Genomic DNA, 24,936 nt, shown 5'->3' on the forward strand with positions numbered 1-24,936 from the left:
ATCATCCATCCATCCATCCATCCATCATCCATTCATCCATCATTCGTCCATTCATCATCCATCCATCCATCCATCCATCCATCCATCCATCCATCAATCTATCCATCAATCATCCATTCATCCATCATCCGTCTATCATCCATCCATCCATCACCCATCCATCATCCATTCATCCATAATCCATCCATCCATCCATCCATCCATCCATCCACCCACCATCCATCCACCATCCATCCATCTATCCATCCATCCATCCATCATCCATCCATCCATCCATCCATCCATCATCTATCCATCCACCCATCCATCCATTCATCCATCCATCAATCATTCATCTATCATCCATCCATCAATCTATCCATCAATCATCCATTCATCCATCATCCGTCTCTCATCCATCCATCATCCATCCATCCATCATCCATTCATCCATCATTCGTCCATTCATCATCCATCCATCCATCCATCCATCCATCCATCATTCATCCATCCATCCATCACCCATCCATCATCCATTCATCTATCATCCATCCATAATCCATCCCATCCATCCATCCATCCATCCATCCATCCATCCATCCATCTAGTATTTATGTAGCATGTTCTGGGCTCTGTGGTGAAAGAGACATGAACCTGGTCCTGGAAGTGCTGGTGGTTTATATGAAGATGGGTATCGGTCTACACAGAAAGTTGGCCCCCTGATGTACTCAACTCTAGGTCCATCCCTGGCACAAGAGGTCACCCCCAGGGAGGGCCACCCTCATATGGGGGAGAGGCTGTAGTTATGAGGGGACATATGGAGTGGCTGTCCCTGAGCTCTAAGCAGTATGTAAGTGATAATTGAAGCCCAGGAGGGAGCTTGGTTTGAAGGGGGGAAATTATGGGCCTCACCCCCAGAGAAATGGGATGAGTGCATGAAAAATACATAAGGATACATGGCAGGAGCATATATTGAAGCTACAAATCAGTATGATTTGGGCTGAAGATGAGGAAAAATGCCACGGGGATATTGGTGGCTAGTTGCAATAGGCTTAATAAATGAGGTGAGTCTGGAGTGCTTGTTCACTGCATGGCCACAGCCCCACGAGGCCTCTGCTTACTTGCTGTACATCTGGTGGACGGGCCCTCTGTCAGGGCCCAGACCAAAGAGTCCTGTAGGAGGGAGACCTGAAGGCACTGCCAAGGGTGAGGCACTGTTTCAGCTCTGGGTATTTAGCAATGAATAAAAAGACCCAAATCCCAGCCCTCACAGAGATCCAAGGCCAGGGGCAAATGCAAAGGTAGGAACTCGTTTTCTCAAGTTTCGATGTGGATTTACTTGGAGCCCTGAATTGAAAGTATTTAGAAATGCCCTTGGTTAGTAGGGGGGAGGGACATTGGGCAGGAGAGGCTTGTCAGGGTAGTCCCTGGGCCAGCTCCTTCTTGGACAGGGGTGCTAGTGACCTTGGGTCAATCAGTGCTAGTGTGGGCTGGATCCTGTCCCCCTGAGTCACTGCCTCGCCTCGGTCTCATTCTGCCTTGAGCTGACAATAGCTCAGTTATCTCAGCTGAGACAACCCTCTGGTTTTGGAAGAGAATTTTCCCGAATGCCACCAGCTAAGCTCTTTGGCACTGACCGTTGGCTGTGCCACTGCAGACATTGCCTCTTTCCTGTGCTTGGCACCCTCACGAGGCAGCTCCCCACCCCCCACGCCTTCCCTCTCCCTGCCCCCGGCTCTGCCTTCAGATACTGGCTTCCTGTCTTCTTGCCCTCCTGCCCAGCAAACCTGTCCTGTGGTCAACTCCTCCCTCCTCCCATCGCCACACAGCAGACACTGACCTCTTACCCACTCCTGCCCCAGCCTTGGCCAGCTACCTGGAGGGGTCTTCCCAGCAGTTTCTCCTTCCATGTTGTGTCGACCCTCTCAGAGCCAGGACGCTGCCCCACACTTGGGGGAATTCCCCGGTTCTTCCTTTGATGGTGTCTTCTCAGGGAGCTGAGAGCCGGAGAGTGTGCACCTGGCACGGATGGCGCCAGGGCAGGGTTTCTCCTCTGCTAACATCTGGGGCTGGACAGTTCTTTATTGTGGGGCACGGGGCAGCCCTATGCATTGTTAGGTGTTTAGCAATACTCCTGACCTCTATCCACTTGAATGCCAGTAGCAGTCCCTTTCCCAAATTGTGTCAACCAAAAGTGTTCTAGACATTGCCAGATGTCCCCAGGGAAACAAAATTGCTGCTGGTTGAGAACCATAGGGTTAGGAGATGAGAGCACTGTGTCTCAGTCTAGGCTAAACCCATGCTAGAAGGGGCCTGAGAAAGCTCTAGTCCAAATCCCACATTTTAAAGGAAATCTTAAGGTCACATAGGGTAGCATGATGAAAGAGGCATTTTAGAAAATGGATTCAGGCAGTTCAGTGTAGGCTGGGTTGAAAACAGAGGCCGGGGGCAGGGAGGGGAGCACGCTGGGATCTATGCATGAGACAGGGACTAAGTTGGGGTCTTGATGCTTTTCACCTGTTGGTCCGGGTTCAGCGCACACTCAGTCTTCTAGGAGTGGCACGTGGAAGAGGCTCTGCACCAAATGCAGGAAACCAGATTTTGGCCATCCTAGCAGTGTAACAGTCACCTGACCCCTCTTAGTATCCTTATCTGTGAAATTAGGGCCTGCTGTTTGTGTTCTTTTCCTGCCTGGAGGCTCTGCTGGTTCAGGGTCACCTGAGATAGGAACACAGCGTCCATCTCAGCAGAGACCCCCGAGGATATGAATGAGTGGCAGGGTCTCCTTCACTCAGCAGGCATTGTATATAATGCCTCCCCACCCCTGGCCTTCCTTACGGGCTGCTGGTGGGGTTGCCCCACCTGTAGGCAGCAGATCTCACCTGGGATCGAGCCTGGGGCATGGTGGGACCACGGTCAGGAAGTGAGGAGGGAAGCAGATAGGGGGACAGGACCACAGCTCCCTTCTCGCAGGGTGGTGGAGGGAGGCTGCTGGTGGGTCTTTGGGAGCTTATAGACCCAGTCAGAGAACATGAAGTGTGAGTCAGAGAAGCAGTGCTGAGATGCGACTGGCTCCTGGGAGTTTCTGAGCTGTTGAGCTTTTCCTGGATAGAGGCTCCTTGAACTCAGATCTGTTCCCCTCAGGAGGGAAACGGAGAGTGGAGGCACAGAGGGGACCCCACCAGGGCTACTCCCAGTGAGAACTGGCTGCTGGGGAAAGCTGTCATTTCTGGGGAGGGTCCCGGAGGCCCCTGTGTCTCCAGCTGCAGGGTGGTAGAGGCATCCTGCAGCTCTAGGAGTCCAAGGTCAGCTCTCTTTTGTAGGTAGGCGCCTCTACCTGCAGTGGGTGACCTGGCAGCAGCGGGTTTTCCTCTTATTTATTCAAGAACCTGGCTTTTAGAGCTATAAATCTTCAACATGAAGATCATGCATTTCCATGGTATGATTAATGAAAGAAAAATTGAGACGGCAGCATAGGTATTGACCAGATTGAAGAAAGTCAGTGACAAGTTGGATGCAAGTTTCATCGCCTCCCTGGCAAACCCAGAGCTTCTGACCCAGCCTGGAGCGCCACCTAGTGGTTTCCTGGGATTATTCCCCCGGCAAAGCTTAGAGATGCCCCCATTAAGTCCCTACTCAAATGCCACCTTTCCTAGACGACTTCCCTGAACACTCTGTCCCCAGTTACTTTCCAACTCCTTATACATACTTATTTTTCTTGACAGCACATATCAGCATCTAAAATTCCATGAGACGTTTGCTTGTTAACATCTGTGTCCTGTGTAGGAACGTCCCCTTCACGAGGACCAGGCCTCCACAGGCCTGGGTTACCGGCTCCCCCCAAGCGCTCGGAAGGGGGCCTAGCACTTATTAAGTAGGGGCTAGCTTGGCTTTGCAGGCTGCCTGTCTGTGCTGGTACATCGGTGTCTCCTCTCTGAGCTGGGTTCCTGGGGTCACAGCACAGTGCCCAGCACGTGGGAACTGCTCAGTGAGTGCCTTTCAGAGACCAGAGCCTGTCACTTGCCACCCGCATCCCAGGCCTGCTTCATGTAAATTCTTACAATCCAGGAGGTCGGGGCTACTGTTCTCACTCAGCATAAAAGGGGTTTGTAAGGTGGTACACCCAGGCCCGGCCTCCCAAGCCTTAGGTCTGCACTTTCACCCTCATGTAGCATTCTTGTTCTCCACCTGCCCCAAGTCGCCGCGTCCTTCAAGGACTGTCTCCGCCAGCGGGCGTCTGGGACCAGGACAGTGACTGCCTTCCCTGAACTCCCGTACTATTTGTGTGGCACCGGTGTAGACGGCTGAGGGTAGATGCTGCCCTTTTCCTGCTCCTGCCCCGCCCACGTGGAGGCCCGGAAGGCCGTCACTAAAGTGGTTGTAGCTTTCCCAGCACAGCATGCTGCGTGCTGCTGGTACTCAATAGCTATTGGGGGACTGATTGATTGGCTTCTCAGACTCAGCACACTTCCCCGGAGCTGTCAGAGGGAGGGAGGTGTCAGCTATATCAAGCAGACGTGGAGATTTACTGCCAATGAAACTGCAGCTTCCCCAGGTGAAGTGAGCGGCTTCGGCGGCCCCAGGGGTGCTGTTGAGGAGCTGGTTCTCAGGCCGTAGTGCTGGTTGCTGGCTCACCAGAGAGATGGCGAGGGCAGAGGGGCTGCTGTGCCCCGCACATCAGCCAGCTCCTCCGTCAGCCTCTCAACCAGCCCAACGAGTCCTTTCTTTTTTCCATCTGTGGGAAATTTGTTCCTCAGCCTCCTGAGAGCTGTGAGCAAACGGCCCTTCTGGTCAGAGCTCTAGGTCACAGTCACTGGAAGGTCTGGCTCTGAGACTGGTCCCAGGTTCTCTTCCTGCCACAGAGACAAGTACTTACTGCCATCCCTGGTCACCATGCACCCTTCCTCCGGACTCTTTCTGAGTGCTAGGGCCTCTCCCCTGCCAGTGGAACAATTTCAGCCACTCCTGTGCACCTAGGACTGGCAATATTTGTCACATGCTTTTGCTGTGTCTCATTTAATTGGATCCTCAGAGTGACTTAGGAAATTGGCGAAGCTAGTATAGCCCCATTAGCCAGATGGGGACACTGGGACACGGAGAGGCTGAAAGGATTTGCCTGCATCACAACCAACACGATTTGAGGCTGTGTCCATGGCTGACCAGTGGCCCAGTCTCACCCTTTCTGTGTCTCAGCTTTGGGGGTGGGGACAGGGACTCTTTCGAGTCCCCTGGCAGTGAACGCAAGAACAGTGCCAGTCTAACCAGGCTCTCCTCTCTCTCCAGCTCTGTGGCTGTGGGCTGCTTGGAGTGGGCATTTGGCTCTCCGTGTCCCAGGGCAACTTTGCCACCTTCTCCCCCAGCTTCCCTTCGCTGTCTGCAGCCAACCTGGTCATCGCCATAGGCACCATTGTCATGGTGACGGGCTTCCTTGGCTGTCTGGGGGCCATCAAGGAAAACAAGTGCCTCCTCCTCAGTGTAAGTTGGACCTCATATCCCCAACCCTCTGAACTATGAGCTGAGTCCAGGGAAATTGCTTCTAGAATGTTCTTTGCTCAGCCACACTCTTCCTCATGATTGACCCTCCCTCCCCTAGTTGTCTCTCTCACGCCTTGATTAGCATGTACTAATGTCCCCTGCTGCCTCTCTGGGTCTCCTCAGAGGCAGGTAGCCTCTCTGTACTTGGGAAGCCCTTGCTGCATGTCACCGGTCCCCCGCCTCCATGCCGTTGTCCTTGTTTGTGCCCTGGCATGACCACCACCACGTGCCCATACTGCACCTTCTCTTTCCAGTTTTTCATCGTCCTGTTGGTCATCCTCCTAGCAGAGCTGATCTTACTTATCCTCTTCTTTGTCTACATGGACAAGGTAAGTTTTCAGGACGGGAGGGGGCTTGTGGAATTTCATTGCCCCTGACGTGGGTTGACCTGGGGACAGCCGGAGGAAAAGCGCTGGCGCTGGCACTAGTCCTGTGAGGAAGGACATGGAACCGGAGAGCTAGGAAAGGCCCTGCGGAAAGGGTTCGGGGGAACAGCATGGGGAAGGCGAGTTTGGGCTGGTTCCTTACCTTGTGTCGTCTTAGGAAGTAGAGTCCTCTAAATTCTCCAGGAATGCAGTGGACTGCCCCTTGTGATAGTAAACTCCCCATCACAGGGGGCATTCAAGCATGCTTGTGTTGGCCACTTGGAGAAGGAATTGATGGTCCACTCACTAAGTGGTTGGGCTGGGTGATTTGAGGATAACCCATCGGAAACAGGTAGGAACTTTGCAGGTGACACCGTGAGCAGGGCTCACAGTGAAGGGGGACTACACTGTCCTCTCCAGAGACCTCTGAGCACAGAGGGACTGCTCCCAGGCTGCGCTGCAGGGTTCAGAAGGATGGCGGGGGACCCCTGCAACCTTGCCAGACTAGCTAGTCCCCAGTCAATTTGCAGAGCTTCTTATTGGTACTCCCAAGGATAACGAGCCAAGCACGCAGTCTCTTAGGGCTTAGCAGGCTCCTTTGGTTCACTGTGCCCAGGAACTATGTCCCTGTCCGTTCTGTGGCTTTTATAAGTGCTTGCCTGGGCCACACTGAAAGGTAGAGACATTCTAGTCTAAGACTAGAAACAATAATTCTATTGCATTTATGAAGGGCAGGAAGAAGAATATTGAGAGACCCCTCTGTGCCAGCCCTGTTCTTGGCTCTTCATAAGAATCGTTTCCTGCCTGACCTGTGGTGGCACAGTGGATAAAGCGTCGACCTGGAAATGCTGAGGTCGCCGGTTCGAAACCCTGGGCTTGCCCGGACAAGGCACATATGGGAGTTGATGCTTCCTGCTCCTCCCCCCTTCTCTCTCTCTCTCTGTCTCTCCTCTCTCTCTCTCTGTCTCTCTCTCTGTCTCTCTCCTTTCTAAAATGATTAAAAATAAAAAAAAAGAATCGTTTCCTTTAGTTCTTACAACAGCCCCAGAGGTGGACATTATTACTCCAGTATGTTAAAGATAAGGCAGAGGCCAGTTACCTGCACGTAAGAGATGGACCTGAGATCAAAGAACTGAAATGACTGATCTGCCATTCTCTAGTCCTCAGGGTGTCTTTTGACAGAGGCCACATGGGGAAGATGTTGTGGGTGGGGTGTCCGAGTGGCTGTGTGTGTGGCGGTCTTCTTGCCTCTGATGGTTGCAGCCCTTGGCCTGGTCAGCTCCCCTGGGAGTCAGTGGGTACAGACCAAAGCTGGGACCATGAACCTACCCTGCCCTGGCACCCCTCCCACATGGGCCAGCAGAACCCACACCTGGGGCCCTCCTCCAAGCTGGAAGCAGGAGAGCCAGCAGTTCTAGTTGACCTGGGTGGCTTGCATCCTGGTCCCACTGTCCTGTCGGCCTCAACTTGACAGGTGAACGAGAACGCCAGGAAGGACCTGAAGGAGGGCCTGCTGCTGTACAACACGGAGAACAACGTGGGGCTCAAGAATGCCTGGAACATCATCCAGGCTGAGGTGAGGCTAGCCGGCGGGGCTCCCCACCCGGGACCCACGCTGGGCGGAGGCGGCTGGGGAGGGACTGATGAGGAGGGGGTGGAGGGGGTGAGCAGGACCTGGATGCGGGAGTGGCCAGGCCTGAGGGAGTCATGATAGTGGCTGTGCGGGTACAGACAGCTGGAAGGATGGATAATTGCGAAGGACAGACCATACAAGTCCTTTTTGTAAGCGTTGGAATGAATGACAGAATTTATTCTAGCAACAACTCTGCCACCCTGGTCACGGCTCAGGTGAGGAGGCTCTGGTTCTGAGAGGAAGGCAAGCAGCACAGCCTGGACGCCCCAGGGTAGCCTTGGGGAGGGGCAGGCAGCCCGCCTGGGACAGTCCTTCTGCACAGAGCTGGAGGTGCTGGTGCGGAGCAGAGGGCGGAGGCTGGCCAGTGGATGCCAGCTCCAAGGGGCAGGCAGCATCCGTCTCCCCATTCCAGCCTCCATGAGGCAGCTGTCACCTCCCCTGTGGGCCCAAGCTGAGGCCTAAAGAAGGGACAAGAAGAAGGCCTTTGTCTCCTCTGCTGACTCCAGGGTGGCAGCTCTGAGGGGCTGGGTTGGCCTGCACGGAGGAGGATGCCAGGCCGTGGCATGTCTGACCCTGTGCATCCTCACCCACAGATGCGCTGCTGTGGTGTCACCGACTACACAGACTGGTACCCGGTGCTGGGCCAGAACATGGTCCCTGACCGCTGCTGCATGGAGAACTCCCAGGGCTGCGGGCGCAACAGCACCACCCCGCTGTGGAGAACGGTGAGCCCGAGGCTGCGTCTGTGGGTCCTCATCCCAGGAGCCTGTGTGGTGGCAAGAAGACACCTGCAGGGGAAGGAGGGTGGCCTGGGACACCGAGGGAATGGCTTAATGTGGAGTGGGGTGGGGGGCACACAGGACTGAAGCCAAAAGGCAGGTGGAAAATTGAAGACCTGGACCCACAGTTGGGAGTGTCATGTAGTGGGCGTCTGAGCCTGTGCAGTGGGGCCCTCCGGTGGCACCCTGGGCAGGGCACGGCCTGGTCAGAGGCAGGAGGACCAGGCTGGGGGGCAAGGAGGGGCTGAAGGAGAAGGTGGGTGGGGCTGGGCAGGTGGAGCTGCTCATACTCATGCTGGCCTGTCACTTGTGGTACTTGCTGCCTAGGGCTGCTATGAGAAGGTGAAGATGTGGTTTGATGACAACAAGCACGTGCTCGGCACAGTGGGGATGTGCATCCTCATCATGCAGGTAAGGGCCAGCGAGCCTCGCTGCCTCCCGGCTGGAGGACAGCGAGCACCCGGGAAGCCCAGGCACTGACCCTGCAGCCTGATGTCCACGCGCTCTCCTCTGCTCTGAGGCCTCTTCTGATGCCTGTTCTGACCCTGCGGGCACCACAGGGCCCTGCTGCCTGACATTTCTCTGAGCCTTGGGCCTGATGCTGGCATTACAGCAGCCCGTGTGTTTTTGCTGGTGAGCATACCCGTCCCACTCCGCAGGGACATTTACCTTGTAACTGAATGGAATGAAACCTGAGTCCTCAGTAACAATTATGAGTATGGGCTCCTGGGCCAGACTCCACAGGTCCCATCCTAGCCTCAGTGCCTGTTAGATATATGTAACCTGGGCACATTGATTAGCTTCTGTGCCTTAATTTCCATATCAGTATAATGGGCATGATCATGTCCCTTCTTAACACTGAGTTTAATATGCCTAACATAGGGCGTAGAGCAGTACCAGGCACATAGGAAATATTCAGTAAATGATAGCTGTTATTAGCAAGGAAGTAAAGATAGCTGCTCTTTTTAAGGCCTAGTCTAGATGATGGGGAGGGGAGGATGCCTTTCATCTTGAAGACAGGGCTGATGAGCTGTCTGGGAACAAGATACCCCAATCTTTTGGGGGACAAGCATTTCCTAGGCTTTCTCCTGTGCCCAGTCTGGATGGCTCTTGTTCCTGGTGAGCAGGAGTCTTCAGGGCCTTAATTCTCTTGAAGCACTTGAATGTGGCTGGTTGGTGTATAGGAAGATGGTCGACCTCCTGCATGAAGTTATCTTTTTTTCTCCTAAACTCTTGGATTTGGGGGCTGGATCATGTTTGCTTTATCTAAGCGCTTGCAAGCTTAGCAGGTGAGCCTGCTGTCATTTGCACAGAGCTCAGATTTGAGATGCACTCAGAGGAAGCAAGATTCTGTTTAGTGCCAAGAATGGGCTTATTTCAGGTCTGCCTGTCATCAGGCCCGGACAGGGACCAGAACCCTGGAGCTGGGCTCACCAGCCATGGTCCCCTCCATTGCTGCCTGAACCTTGAGTGTGAGAGGCACACTGTCCGTGCTCCATGGCCTGAGCCCACTGCACACTGTCTGTAGTACTGTGAGCCACAGGCTGGCTCCCTTCTGCCGCCCCCACCACTCCAGGCCACCACCCTCTTTCAGGATTAGGAGTTGAGGGAACAACAGAGTGTTAATGTCGTTCTAAGCATAACGGGTAAGATGCATCTGCTGCAGCCAACGACATCATGTGGTGTATCCCAGAACCAAACAGGAGTGACTCAGCACAGGGTCCGCACGTTGCTCCACGTTTCTCCCCCTCCTCACTTCCTGTTAGCTGCCCTTAGGGTCAGGTCCCTGGTACATTCGGCATCACTACAGCACGCTGAACCCGGGGGTTCCAGTCTTGGGGAAGGTCAGTGACACCGTACAGACAGCTCTGAGATGGCCCGAGCTGGTCACCGGGTGCCCTCCTCTGGTCACCACTGTCTTCCTGCCACCGGCTTCTTTCAAGCACTAAGTGCTTGTACCATTTTCTTTAGGGGCACGTGACAGACCCCAGCGGGGGCTTTTTGTCTCAGGCCCTCCCCCCTGTCTTTCAGATTCTGGGCATGGCCTTCTCTATGACCCTCTTCCAGCACATCCACCGGACTGGCAAAAAGTACGACGCCTGAGCGGCGGGTGGAGCCGGAGCCCCACGCAGACACTGTGCCAGGGGAGGAGAGTTGAGTTTGTGTCGCCTGCCTGCACTCCAGACTGCTGCCCTGCCCCACCCCCGCTGCCCTCCCACCCACCCGCCTCCGCCTTCTGGGGGTGGAGGGCCAGGTGGGAAGAGGCACGGAGACCATGGGGAGCTGGGGCTCCTGGCTGTCTGCACATGTGTACTTGCCAAAGAAGACGGGGCCAGGGGACCGCGGCGGAGACGCAGCGCTGCGTGTGGGCCCCGCCCGTCCTCCCTGGCACGGCCGCGTGGGTGCAGCAGAGCGCTCCCTCCTGGTGGAGAGACTGCCGCAGGGGTGCCCGTGGCGGAGCGGGCAGGCTGCCTCCACGCCAAGGCCCCAGGGAGCATCTTGCCCAGGCATTTTATACCTTACAGTGTAACTTTTTAATTTTATTTTACTCTGATTATGATTATTCAGGAATATTATCTCAGATAAGTTTAGGGTTAGCTTTCTGATTTATAACTTTTTACTGCGTTGATTTCTGTAACGGTTTGATTTTTTTTTTCTGAGGGTGGGAGACGGGTGGGAGAGAGGACATCTCTCTGGTTTTAGTCAGGACAAACCACTGTGCAGCACAGGAGGCCTGCCTGCATTCAGTGCACTGAGGAGAGCCGGCCGGGCCCGCTCCCTGGCCCGGCGGCGGCTGGGGCACAGGAGCCGGGCGAGCAGGTGGACCGGAGGAGCGTGAGCGGCGTGGAGGAGTCCTGCACAGGAGCAGTGTGTCTGCGAGTGCTGGTGCAAGAGGCCAGAGCACGGGGGCCTGGAGGCTGGCGAAGCGCTTTGCCGGGAACACGGCCGGAGCCGTCGTGGGTCCTTCCCCTTCATGGATGAGCAGTTGTCTTTCCCCTTCTTTCATCCTCCTGCCGTCTGCTGGCACAGGAGGCTCCCCTGCCTCACACGGGCCTTCCCGTGACAGGTTCTGCACACCCAGAGATTTCACAGACATTCCCGCTAGACACTCGGACACATACCTCTCTAGTTCAGCTGCTGCTCACTTTCTACATTGCTCTGGCAGGGGAAGCAGGCCTTAGGTTTGCTGCTCAGACAGTGGCAGAGGACCCGTGATAGTCAAGAAGGGCAGGTGGAAATGGTGCCTATAATCATTCCAGCCCGACCCACTGGGCTGCTGATTCCCAGCAGGGAAGAAGGGAGACATGTCCGTCCAGGTCCCAGGACCCTCATCTCCTTCCTCGGGGTTCACTGAGGGTGGAGTGGGTGGTGATCGTGTCCTCTGTGACCCCAAGGAAAAGTACAGAGACCTGAGAAAGGTCAGACTGGATCCTGTTAAGTGGCCCCAGGACGAAAGCAGCCCGAGTCAGGCCTGGAGGTGAGCCGGCAGCCGAGGCAGTGGCTGCCGCGGGCGCCCACCACACTTAGGCTGGTCTGAGCAAGCGTTTTGCAGTTAAAGAAAGAAGTCAAGAATCTGTGTGACAGATCTTGGAAAGGTTCCCCCCAGCCAGGTAGGACCCTGTGTGCTTCCCCAGGCGGGGTCTCACAGGCAGCTAGCTGCCTTCTCCCACACCACTGGGCTCCTGGCTAGTTTCCCCCGGAGGCCCACATCCCCGCTTCAGCCTCCATGTTTCTGTTCTGAGCTGAGACTCGGCCACCCCGCCAGCAACTCCTCCACAAAACTTAGGTGCAGTGCAGTCAGGACCAGGCGTGCAGAACTTTTGGTGAGCTCGGGATTCACGTGTTTGGAGGGTGGGGAGTAGCAGGTAGAGTAGTCTCTGAATTGGGCAGTGAAGCCACCCTCCTGAGACAGGAGCGCTGGTGCAGATGGAGAGTTGGGAAGGTAGGGCTTGGCGTGGAGGACGGGCAAGCACTCATTTGAGCAAGACTGCCTCGGTTCTCCAGCCCATGCTCCTGGTAAGGAGCTTCCCCCTCCCCAGGAACCCCAGTCTGCAGAGCTTAGAGCAGATGTGCCACCATGCCATTGAGGAGAGACACTCAGCAAACACACGTCCAAGTCGCACAGTGGGACCTCGTGCATAATGAGTTTATACTGGGGGTGGGGGCGGGGGCGGGGTGGGTTTGTTTATGCCTATCAATGCAATTTTTATTTTTTGTTAAAATCAACAGCAAAAGCCTAGCACCTTGGGGTGTGTGTAGCCTCCCTGGCGATCTTACGTTTCTTGAGCTTCAGGAGCACCCTCTAGCCCCAGAGCCCGCCACAGACCCCTTCCTCCCGCCAGCCCCGCACCTCGTGTGTCCCTGCAGAGCCTTGTCCTCAGTTCCCAGACTCCCTTCTTGCCTCGCCCTGTGCTTGGTTGTTCCATCACTGGGCCACGTCTACACTGGGTGGAGGCACCGTGCACGGGCCAGGGTGCTCTTCTGAGCCCCTGTCTGGCCCACACTGCACAGAAGGCCTCAATCATGGCTTCCCTCATTAGGGTCAGAGTTAGTTTAGTCAGATCTGATGCAGGCAGTTTACAGAGGCTCAGAGGTCGGGGTCCTGCAGATGGCTTCAAAGGAAGTCATCTTTCTCCACAGCCATGTCACAGGGGAGGTGGGTGAGCAGGGGCCAGGAACTGCTCCTCAGGGGCTGTAGCAAGCAGCTGTTGGGGCACGGGTCTCCTCCCACGCTCTGTCGAGCCTCTCCCTGGGGGGCTGGGCCTGCATCTTGAGCTCTCACTCTGGAGGGGCTGCTGAGCCCACCCCAGTGCTCACACAGGTGTTCTGGACTGACTTGGGTGGCCACTGCCCTTGTTTTAGTGGCCAAAGAGCAGTCGGATGGAAATGATCGCCCCGTTCTCTGGCCCCCTGCCCACCCACTGGTGGAGGTGCTAACTAGCAGGGGCCTGGCATAGGACGGGAGCTGGGGCCAGATGCTTGTGGTCCACTCTGTGTCCCCCAGCCCTTCAGAGTCCGGCTGCTCCTGTTCCCATTCTCCCATTCCCCTCCTCTGCCTGCAGGGAAGCAGTAGTCCAGGGCAGGCCCCTTCCTGCCCTAACCGGGCACTCTGAGGGCGAGGCCCTGGGGCCCATGGCCACGCCCTGCCCATCCGCAGGGCAGTGCAGGAGAGCACGGGGGCACGACTGTTGGTTTCAAATGCACTTTTCTGCTTGCGATGCTGTATCTGCATTTCCTTCATCCTTGTCCTGGCTTTATTGAGCACCATGTTTTTAGCATGTTTTTAAATAAAAACTGATAATGTGTCAAAAGCACAAGCAGGCTGTCTCTTTGTGGTGTGTTTGTTCAGTTAGCTGTGCCTGTGACATTTTATGTCTTGGTTGGTGTGAGAGACCAGCTGGGGATCAAGCACTAATCCATTCTGTCCCAGACACACCCCACAGCCAGGGCCTCACCTCCTCCTCTCAGGCCCAGGTCATGGCCGTGTTGGGCTGGGGGGGGTGTCCTTCTGTGGGTGCCTGAGGAATCCCAGCACCCCCTTTGCCTGGTGACCTGATGCAGGTTTGGCTGGGGGCCAGTCCAAGTGGCAGGGCCCTCTGCCTGAGAGGTCAGCTCCTACCTGTGTGTGTGTCCCATCCAGACCACCAGTCTTGTGGGCCAGGCCACAGTGTGCTGGGAGAAGGGGTAAGCCACGAGTCATTCATGGCTTCCGGTGGGGGCAGGGACTGGCAGTTTTGGGCACTGTATCTCCCGAACAGATGTGCAGCATGGGTGTGGTGGGAGCAGGAGTGGCATCTCACCCACCCATGTGTGGAGGTCTGGCTCCCTCCCTCAAGGGAGCGGTGTGGTTGGCATGGAGTCACCCCAGGGCTTCAACCTTTTGGGCTCCATCCTGCAGCTGCTGCGTCCCAAAGTCTCCAGCGATGTGCTGAGGAATCAGGAGTCTGAGGTGACTCTGTCAAAGGTCAACAGCAATGGGGTCCTTGAGTGCCTCCCCATAGAGATTTATTCTGTGGCTGTGGGGTCAGGAGTTGGTTGAGCTAAGAGATGGATGACCCTCCAAGTGATGGGAATGCAGATGGAAACTACTTCCTCTCTTCCCAGTCTTACTCCTGCCCCTCAGCCTGTGGACACAACACTGGGACGTCCCCTGGGTTTCTGTGCTGTTGGTTCCTGGGGGCAGTGTGAGACCCACTGGCCCCCAGGGCATGAGATGCACGGGCTGTTCTGTCAGCACTGTCCTGCCCCTCAGCCTGTGGACACAACACTGGGATGTCCCCTGGGTTTCTGTGCTGTTGGTTCCTGGGGGCAGTGTGAGACCCACTAGCCCCCAGGGCGTGAAACACACAGGCTGTTCTGTCAGCACTGGGTGGTGGTCAGGTTGGAGCTGAGTCGGGAGAGGCAGCCGCCTGGCTGAGCAGGAGAGGAGATGTCCATGGGAGGTCCGGGCTGGGCATCTTTCACCTGGAGACTTCTAATGACTCGGCTGGGGGTTTTTGGGCTCTTTGGCCTGTGGGATGGGGTGGCGGAGATGACCCCGGGGGACCTCCCTTGCTCCCCCATTCTTGTGGGAGGTGCTGAGCTAGCTGCCTTCCACCAGCACCCAGCACAGGGCAAGTGAGAAAGGATGGTTTATGAGCCACAACTGGACAGGCTTGGTATGCATATGAGAACTTCCTCAAAATGACCCATCTGGGGCTCGCAGTGACAAGACATTTATCACCCTGACACCTTGAATGCCAACTTGTGCCAAGCAGCTTGAATACAGCAGTGAACAGCCTGGACCCAACCCTTATGCTTGCAGAGGGGACTGCAGGTCAGTGCCGTGATGGTGCTGCTTACGGGTGGGAGAGTCACTGACCCCAACTCAGTGATGTCGTAGCTGAGAAGACGGGAGGAGTTAACCTGGCCAGGAGTGGAGCGAGGTATGTCCGTCGATGTCACTGGGGCTGACACAGAAGGTGCAGAGGTGTCTGGAGAGAGTTGCGGCCACCAGGTCAAAGAGTTTGAGATCTAAGCTAAGAGCAACAGGAGCTGCTGAGAGTGAAGCCTGTGTGACCGGCTTGGATCCGCCCTTGAGAACCATCACGGTGGCTACAGAGTGGAGAATGGCTGAGGGGCAGGGTGGGTGCAGGGACATCAGGAAGAGGCTGCTCCAGTGATTTAGGTGAGAGAAGTGCCCGTGGATGGAGAAAAGAAACAGAATTGAGACCCACAGGAGAACTGACAAGCCTTGGTGACAAATTAGACATATTGTGGGGAGAATGAGCATTCTTGCCATTCACACGGCATGACGTCCCCCACCCTGGACATGCAGATGACTAATGGTTTGCACCAAATGGAGAGTGAGTGTATTTTCTGGGCTCAGGACTTATGGGCAGGAGATGGGCAGGAACCAGCATGGTGTAATCACATCTCTCCTTTTGTTTGTTTTCAGCATCACAGCTTGTAAAATGCTTTCACAGAGGTTATCTAGATTTGTCCTGGCCATAACTATGTTATTAGCTGTCACTGAACCAGGTCTGGGTGGGAGCAGTGCCAGTTTGGGGCTGGAGGGCCTGGGTAAATGCCCACACTGCAGCTGGTGCCCACATGAGCCTTTGCAGTCACTGGATTTGTCCTGGCTCCATCGACTGCATAATGAGGGTAATACCTATAGTATAGATTTGCTGTGAAACTAAATAAAAAGCATGAATGTAAAGACATCCAGCTTGTTCCTGGGCCAAGGAAGGTGCTTGGCAAGAAAGTAGTCAAATCTAGGTCCACGAGGAAGAGCATCCCCCCGGCCGGTCCACAAGGAAGAGCACCCCCCTGGCTGGTCCACAAGGAAGAGCATCCCCCTGGCTGGTCCACGAGGAAGAGCATCCCCCCGGCCGGTCCACAAGGAAGAGCATCCCCCTAGCTTGGAAGCTGGGTCACAGGAGAGTGACCTGGGAGGGGAGTGAGCTGTTGAAAGCAGATATGCATATGTGGTGGCTTCTCCCCTGCGTCAGCTTTGCTCTGGGCGGGCAGGAGCAGCATTCAATAAGTCTCAGAAGCAAGAGGGAAGTCAGATTAAATAAATGTCATTTGGGGCACAAAATATCGGCATTGCAATGGCCTCTTCTTAAAGCATTCAGTAAAGATTGGGAGGCTATTGATTAAGCCATCTCATTTTGCTGAGTTTAACGACAGCTGAGGAGATGGACTATTGTGCTTCCTTAACCTAACAAGAAGAATAGCAACACTCCATCCAGGCTCTCGGACTGAAGCCGGAACTTCCCCTTTGGGGCCCTAGAGCCTGCCAGGTAGCTGGGAGTCGCTGGGGCACACCTGGGGCACAGCCCAGTTTCCTTTGGTGTCCATCATGCAGAGGAGGACAGGGACTGAAATAGCCAGCCTCCATGGTGGTCTGGTTGGGTCTGGTGGGGAAGCATGTTGCCCAGAGATTTTTCTTCTGGTGGCTGCAGAGTTCTGGGACCTAGCCTCACTGTCCTCCAAAGCAGGGCCGACCCCACAGATGGGCAAGACAAGCCCATGCTGTCATTTAATGGCCTCAGGAAGCTCCTTGCCCTTTTGTCTTCTCCCTCCTGCCCTAACTCTCCCACTCAATTCCTGCAATCTCAGTATATATACTGTATTTCTCCATGTATAAGACACACCCTTTTTTGAAAAATTTGAGGTCTAATAACTGGGTACGTCTTATAGAGTGGTTGTAGATTTTTTTAACTTGCATTTCCTGCATTTTTATGCAGATGAGGAGTTGTATGAATTTTATGATGAATAAAACTTGAGATAAATAACTTTATGCAACACTTTTTTTTTCCTTCAAATTTCGGCCCCCAAATTAAGGTGCATCTTATACATGGGAGCATCTTATACATGGGGAAATACAGTATTCTCAATATATTTCTTTTTCTCTGTCAAGAGAGTCCTCTCCTGAGGACTCGGCCTTCTTATTTTACTGATTCTTTAAACCCCAATTAGGATCCATGAGCCACTTACCAGACTATTTCTGACCTCTTCCAGGAGTGCCGAGGCTAACGGGGACATTGGTGCTCTTGGCTCTGGCTGGCCTGGTCCTGCCCTCAGAGCAGGGACACGGTTTGCGCCTGGCTGGTGGGAAGGGCAGGAATCAAGCTTTGTTCACAGCCCTCCTCACCCCTGGCCTAAGCCAAAGGGTCCCACCATTCCCCTGCGGTGCCCTCTCCTTCCTGCTCAGTCAGTCATGGCCTGACGGGGCTTCAGCCAGCGATGGAAGCAGGAGAAGGGAAGTAGGGGCTTCTTGTGGATTTGTTTTTAAGAAGAAAGTAAGTGAATTGCTTTTCTGACAAGAGAAAATGTTATTTTACGATCTTTTCATTAAAAGCTTGATGAAAACAAAAAAGAAGAGCAAAGTGGAATGATCTTGGGTTTGGGCCCCTATGCCCCCCCCCTCAGCCTCGCTACCCTCAGCCAGGACAGGAAGTGGGGGCCAGCACCCCACCCGGCTGCAGCCAGTCCACCCCACAGCGGCTGACAGGGGCCCGGCAAGGATGTAGTGCCAGCTGACAGGCGAGTGGCAGCCACCAAGGGTGACAGACAGCTTCAGCAAAGGCTTCCACTGCCCCCATCCTAACTGAGCCCCTACAGGCAGCGGGGCCAATTCAGTTGCTGTGAAACTAAATAAAAAGCATGAATGTAAAGACATCCAGCTTGTTCCTGGGCAGCCACCCACAGTGCTGTGTGCGGCAGGGCGGGGCCTGGCGGGGGGCTCATCCCTCTTCAGGCACACTTGTGTGCTTGTGTGTACCTGCATACACACACTCACACTCACAGTGATGGTGGAGGTGAGCAGCCATTCGGGTCCTATGAGATAGATGACTGTGGACATGCCTCCTCAGACTGGGTCCATTCCTCTGCCTGATATCAAAGCCATCAGAAGGCTGCCACTGTGTTCAGGGGACAATCTTGACCAAAGGGGCCGGGATACAGGAGAAGGGCCGGGGGATGCAAGGTGGGTCCCGCCTAAGGTGGATTGATCTGCTCATGTAGCAAGTAAGAGGCCCCATTCAGGTTCACGCCAGGGGTGGCTCCTGCCTAGCCTGCCTCCCCTGTCCCCCCCTCACCCCCAGTCCCTCTGTTGGGATCCCCAGCATCCAACTTACTCAGGGGCTCTCCAGGTGCCCTCATTGACCCCACCCACCTCAAGCAAGTTTCTTAGACAGAATAGTGAATGAAACAGAATGAGTGTTTTATGTCATAAAAGATGAAGTATTTGCTTCCTTTTAGTTCCCTGCCAGGCAACCTGATGCACTCTGCTCCTCTGAACCTTAAAGTTGAAGTCTTTTTGCATTGGAATGAAAAGTGCCTCCCTCTGGTTTGGGGATAAGGATAAATTAGTGGTCCAGATGGGGAGGCACGAGCTCTCTGGGGTGAGATGACCTGGTGTCCACGGGCAGTAGAAGGTGTGTCTCAGTTTGAAATGCTTGGTGGGATCCTGATGGCCAGCCAGAGGGGCACCTTGCTCCTGACCTCTCCCCACACATCAGCCGCTGGGGTGATGCCCGCAGCAGGACAGGCAAACCGCAAGCTCATTAACAGAGGCTGCCTGGGCATCATGTCAGTGGCGTGAGAATACCGGCTGACCGAAGGCAGGCAGAGAGGTTTAAGAGGAACACAATTCAAGCACACTTGTTTGAGCCTGGCTCTCACTAGCCGCCAAGAGCTAATGACACTCATGGGAAGGTGAGGTCAGTGCAGACAGCAAACTGGGGAGCCGACAAGGGCAAGCAGGCCTCTAATCAGTATAGGCAGTGGGCTTCTAAAAGGGCCCCCTCCCCTGCCATCCCTCTGCTTTGGCATGTGCGGTGGGTTGCAACACATCCGATGAACTGATGGCCTGAGATTCCCCTGCAGAGGAGGAAAAACAGCAAGAGAAGGTCATTTTAGATATAATAATGCCTTTGTTATCACGACCCTAGCCTATGCAGCTGGGCTTACACTGAGGCCAGCTAAGGAGGGGACTAGAGAAGTTTCTCTGTATGCCCTAGGCTTAGGCAGCTTCTCTGTTTCTGGAATACTGTGGCAGCTGGTTCCTGGAGCCCCTCTGGCCTCAGTGATACGGGTGCCTGGCAATACTCGTGGCACCTGCACCGTGTGTCTGTGGGAAGGAGCAGGAGGGAAGGGGACGCACGGAGGCCGAGGGATGGAGCTCAGGGTTGGGCATTGTGCCGGAAGAGAAGAATGGAGTGGGGCAGGAGGCGGTGGGAAAATGAGGCTGGACTGTAAACCTGTCCCTTCTTGGAAGAGGACCCAGGTACCTGCTCTGCCAGCCAGTGTCACAGACCCACTCAGCGCCATCCGAGTCCCAGTCAGAGGTCAGGGCAGGTGCTGTGAGAACACAGTAGGAGAAGTATTGCCCTGGCTGACGGACAACCTGCTAGAAACACAAATCTGTGGCCCTGTCCCTCTGATTTGAAGCAGGCGGGGAAGAAGGGGGCAGCTATCTGTGCTAAGCCCGCCAGGCGATCCTCATGCAAGCTCAAGTTCAAGAACTTCTGGTTTAGACACATGATCACTAGCATCCTTGGGGGACGTGAGCGCCTCCCAGTGGTGACACAAAATATGGGGTTCTCCTTGCCAGTCAAACCACTTCCCCTTCTCCATTTCTGTCCCCAGTCCCAAAGTGGCCAGTAAGTAGGGATTCTTTTCAAGGCCCATAGCAGGATGGGTGGTGGTGAAAGTAACTTAATGCATGTCCTCCACCCCGAAACCCTGCAGATGGCCTGGAGTAGAAGAGACCAAGACCAAAACTGGCCACATGGCCTGAGGGCCCTGGGGGCACATCCCCCTGGCACCCCCCATCCCTCCTCTGTGCCAGGCCTATGGCCATGCACAGGGTGGGCGCCCTGATGAGATTCTAGGCCTCAGACAGCTCACACTGTGCCTGCCCAGAGCCCCAGCATCAGCATAGAGAGGAGGGAACGGAGGCAGGAGGTGTCGGCTTCACCACCCAGGCTCCTCCTCCCTGCTTAGGGTGGCTCTGTGGGTGCACAAGACCTCGCGGGATGGGGGGAGGCATTTCCTGTCCCTCACTAGCCTTCCCTGTCCCCAGACAACAGTGCCCACACAGGCGTGCGATTTCACAACCTGATTGAGGCTTCTGACCACTGAGGGAGGTCCGCCCTCACTGGGGCTTCATTCAGCGTTGGCACTGGAGGTGATAGGTCAGGTGCTCCCATGAGCAGTGACCCCAGGCTGCTGCCTGCCACACTCCACCCGGAGGGGATAGCCGTCAGCCTGAGGGAGCCAGACTTCTCTCCCAACTGCAAATGTGCCGGGCTCCAGCGCTGGGGCCGGATGGGTGGGCCGCCCAACCTGGGAGGGGTGTGAAGCCGTGGCTGGCCCACAACACCCCTGAGGGACATGTTGCTCCTGAATGCCAGCCCAGGAGTTCATGACAGAGATGGAGAACGGAGGGCGGCTGGCGTGGGCGGCTGGCGTGGGCGGCTGGGGCGGGCGCCATGACTGCGGCCCCAGCTCTCTATCTCTGTCATGAACTGTTGGGCTGATGGTTCAGGAGCATTTTGCAGAGGTCGGGCCACAGCAGGTGCTGGAATACCAAACAGCCAAAGTCAACACACCCTCAGCCTGAACTCACCAAGCTGCTCCTTCCTCCCTCAGCTCACAGGGGCAGCCACCCTGAGGGGGAGTGCGACCTCCCTGGCCCCCTGGCTGTCGTGTGTGTGTGTGTGTGTGTGTGTGTGTGTGTGTGTGTGTGTGTGTGTGTGTGTGTGTGAAGACAGGAGTGTAACTCAGCCTCTGGTGAGGGGATGAAGTCCTGATTAAAATGTGTGACCATTCCTCTCCTCCCTCCACGCTCCCAGCCCAGGAGCTCCTCAGGCATACCCATGTGGGGTGGGTGCCCAGAGCCTTGTGTTTACTGAAGCCTACTGAGTGCTCAGAGTGTGTCCGGTGTATTCATCATCTCGTAGTGATCACAGTAAGAGGGTGGATCCCCCCCACTCTGCAGATGAGGAAGTTAAAGCTGTAGTAAGGAAGTGAGGTCATTGCTTAGTGCAGCGAGGTCACTGCTCAGTGTAGTGAGGTCACTGCTCTTGTCAGGAAGTGAAGTCACTACTCTTGTGTGAGGAGACACTTGGGGTAAGGAACCCAAACAATGACCTCACTTCCTGACCACAGAGCCCAACAGAACTTGGAACCCTGGTAACCAGGCAGCCACATTCTAAAGCAGCCCCCCTCCCCACTCTCTTAGTGAGAGACATCAGCAGAGATGAGATGTTCCTCTGCTGTGTGTCAGCGCCTCAAGGCCACTGGTTCCAGCTCAGCACAGACGCCTGTGGCCCTTTCCACGGAGGGACCAGAGGTGACACAGGGAGGCCCAGGGAGGTTGCATTTTGGCCAGGCCACCACTCTGATCTCACCTGAGCAGCCCTCTGTCCCCTCCCTGTGTGTGTGTGTGTAGGGGGGGAGGAATGGGGGAAAAGGGGGTTCATGTGGGGAGAGGAGGGCCTGCCCTAAGCATTAACAGGCTAAGGAGGGTCATCAGGTTCACCCCCCAGGTGAAGGCTGGAAGGGTGGACATGGAGCCCGAGGTTTATCCCGAGCCCTGGAGGAGAACCTCATTTGCCCTGGGGGAGGTCTGAGCAGACACAGGGCTGGGCCTGATCCAGGAGCAGAAGGTCCAGTGGGCAGAAGCAGGGCAACTAGGGCCAGGCGGGGCTTGAGGCCTCTGGACCGGCTGCTGACCACTGTCATTGCAGAGCTCAACCCAGGAGGTGGAAGAGCAGCAGCCTGTCGATGGAGACCCCAGCCTGTGTCCACCCGCAGGGGGCAGGTGTGCCACACCAACGAGGGTCAGGGCAGGCTGGAAGTGAGTGTGGCCCCCTGAGGTTGGGGAGTCAGGGCCGGAGGATGGCCAGAGAACTGCTGCCCCGCAGCCGCCCAGGCTCCCCGGGAAGCTCACCAGCATTCCCAGCCCCCCCTCTCCCCCGGGGAGCACCACGTCCAAGTGGAAGGACCCGGGCTGGACCACCTGGAGCCCATCGAGGCAGAGGGCAAGGGTGAGAACGTGGGGCTGTGAGGGGATGGGGTGGAGGTGCATGCGAGCTTCTGGGGAGGGGTCAGTGCCAGACACACAGGGAGCACCCAGAGACTGGCCAGGAGCAGAGACCGGCCTCAGACCACCCATCTGCTGGACTGTGGCGGGGAGGGCGTCCTGTGGTGGGTCCTGGGCTGCGGCTTCTGTGGGACACCCTGGCTCTGCTCTGTCTTTGGGGGACACATGGCAATGCAGGCACTCGGTGACCTTTTCTCCTGTCTCAACTCTAGCACCTGCCCAGGAGGCAGAGCCGCCAGCTCCCAGCGTGTCAACCCTGAGGAGCCAGACGCGGGGGCGGACCAGGAGGCCGCTGCAGACCTGGAGGGGTGTCTGTTTCCAGCGGTTGTGCGCGTCCCGCAGCCGCTGTGGCTGAGGCTCTGGAGCCGGCGGGCCTGCACAGCGTCTCCTGAGCTACCCGAGGCCCCGCCACCCCATCTGAGGAAGCCTCCCAGGACCTGCCCAGGCTCCTGCCACAGAGGAGGAGCTGCTTCCAGAAACACGTCAGGCCAGCTGTTGAGCTGCTTGCTGAACCTGTGCTCCTTCTCCCACCAGAAGGAGTCCGCCCCCCTCCTTTGACCTTTGTCTTTCACTTTCTGTAATCGCTCTTTTTATCTCTTCTCCCTGGTGCAATTCAGTTTATTTTTTAAACTTTATTCTTTGGGGGACTTGGGGGTGTTTTCCTTTTTTTCTTTTTTTTTTTTCTCTTTTCGTCCTTCACTTTCTCATTGTGAAATTTCCTAAGTAAGAAATAAAGGCTGTTGCCTACATTTAAATTGTTCCGTTCCTGAGCATGAAGTACGTTCACTGTGCTGTGCAGCATGACCTCTGTCTCGCTGCAGAATGCTCCATCACCCAGAAGGAGACCTGCACCAAGAGTCCTCCCCACTCCCGCCCTGCGTGTCCCTGGTCTGCTCTCTGTCTCTGCTCCTTACCTATTCTGGACGTTCCCTCCAAACGGAATTTTACAATAGGTGCCTTTATGTGTCTGCTCATGTATTTTTGTTTGTTTTCATCTGAAATAACACTTTTGTTATTTAAAGGGAAATCTCAAATGGATCAGACATCGGATATAAAACAAGCCCTTTTGGTGAGTGTGCATCACCCTCATGGTCAAGTTCAAGAACTTCTGGTTTAGACACATGATCACTAGCATCCTTGGAGGACGTGAGCGCCTCCCAGTGGTGACACAAAATATGGGGTTCTCCTTGCCAGTCAAACCACTTCCCCTTCTCCATTTTTGTCCCCAGTCCCAAAGTGGCCAATAAGTAGAGATTCTTTTCAAGGCCCATAGCAGGATGGGTGGTGGTGAAAGTAACTTTTAATTTATGTCTTCCACCCCGAAACCCTGAAGATGGCCTGGAGTTGAAGAGCCCAAGACCAAAACTGGCCACATAGCCTGAGGGTCCTGGGGGCCCATCCCCCGCCCCTCAGTGTGGGCTTGTCTTCTGGACCCCGGTGTGCCGGGTCTTTGGCCTGCACAGGATTGTGATGGCTTTCAAAAGGCATGCCCTCCTCCCTCTCCAAGGAGCTCATGAGCATGACAGCCTCCAGGCCTGGAGGAGCTGTGCTGGGCAGCACCCTGCATGCTGATGGCAGGCTGGCACCATGCAGGGGGCAGCACCCAGGCTCTGGACTCCAGCTTCCGGCACGCCCCTTGGGGACCTGCCACATCCGTGGTCTCCGTGTCCTCTGTCTCTCATCTCCCAGGCTGTAGGCATGAACGAGGAGGTCACAGTTCCTAAAATTTCTGTTTGTTTTTTTTTTTTTTTTTTGAGAGGCAGAGAAAGAGAGAGAGGAACATTGAGCTGCTCCTGTACGTGCCCTGACCAGGAATCAAACTGGCAACCTTTGTCCTTTGGGACAACACTCTGCAACCAAACAGCCGGGGCTTAATTTTTTATTTATTGATTGATTTTTAGAGAGACAGAGAGAGGAAGGAGAAAGAGGGGAGGGAAAAGAAGGCATTCATTTTGTTGTTCCACTCAGCTGTGCATCTATTGGTTGCTTCCTGTGTGTGCCCTGACCAGGGATCAAACCCACAACCTTGTCGTTTTGAGATAATGCTCTAAGCTAAGAGGCCAGGGCCAGTTCTGGGCTGTTCTTTCCTTCTTTGCACCGTGGACCAGCCATCCATCCTCCAGTAGCACTCTGGACAAAACAACACCCAGAGCAGGAACTGCAGCTCGCCCTGCCCTCTGCCCGCCAGCCTAGTGCGACACAGGAGGTCGGGGCAGAAAGTCGGGGCCTCCCGGGTCTGTGCCCATCACCTTTGTCCCCACATCCACAGCCCTGGGTGGCCTCAGTAAAGAATGAAGGGACCCCACTAGGGGCAGACAAGTGACAGGCCACAGCGCCGCCGCCCACTGCGGCCTCCCTTGGGCTCCTCGACAAGAGCACGGTTCTGTCTGTCTGTCTGTCTCTCTCTCTCTCTCTCTCTCGTCCTCACTTTGTGAGACTGTGTCAGTCTGATGTCTGGCCCTGCAAAGAGCTTAGGAGTCACCATCATTTTTTATTTATCTGCGTGGATCCCAGGAAGTTGGAAGGCAGCAAAGACAATCGTAC

The 24,936-nt window shown here is 55.4% G+C and overlaps 1 protein-coding gene across 5 annotated transcripts in view; it reads left to right on the top strand.

The window, feature by feature from the left end:
• Window positions 1–13,609, top strand: part of TSPAN9 (tetraspanin 9) — a 225,683-nt gene extending 212,074 nt beyond the window's left edge. For all 5 annotated transcript variants that reach the window (XM_066368595.1, XM_066368594.1, XM_066368596.1 and 2 more), the window contains 6 exons: window positions 5,263–5,454; window positions 5,769–5,843; window positions 7,354–7,455; window positions 8,106–8,237; window positions 8,619–8,702; window positions 10,323–13,609. In XM_066368595.1, coding sequence (XP_066224692.1) covers window positions 5,263–5,454; window positions 5,769–5,843; window positions 7,354–7,455; window positions 8,106–8,237; window positions 8,619–8,702; window positions 10,323–10,394 — 657 coding nt within the window. In that variant the 3' untranslated portion in view covers window positions 10,395–13,609. The remainder of the gene's footprint in view (window positions 1–5,262; window positions 5,455–5,768; window positions 5,844–7,353; window positions 7,456–8,105; window positions 8,238–8,618; window positions 8,703–10,322) is intronic.
• Window positions 13,610–24,936: the final 11,327 nt, after the last annotated feature.

The sequence above is a fragment of the Saccopteryx leptura genome, chromosome 2 (assembly GCF_036850995.1).
Source record: "Saccopteryx leptura isolate mSacLep1 chromosome 2, mSacLep1_pri_phased_curated, whole genome shotgun sequence".
Classification (NCBI taxonomy): Eukaryota; Metazoa; Chordata; class Mammalia; order Chiroptera; family Emballonuridae; genus Saccopteryx; species Saccopteryx leptura.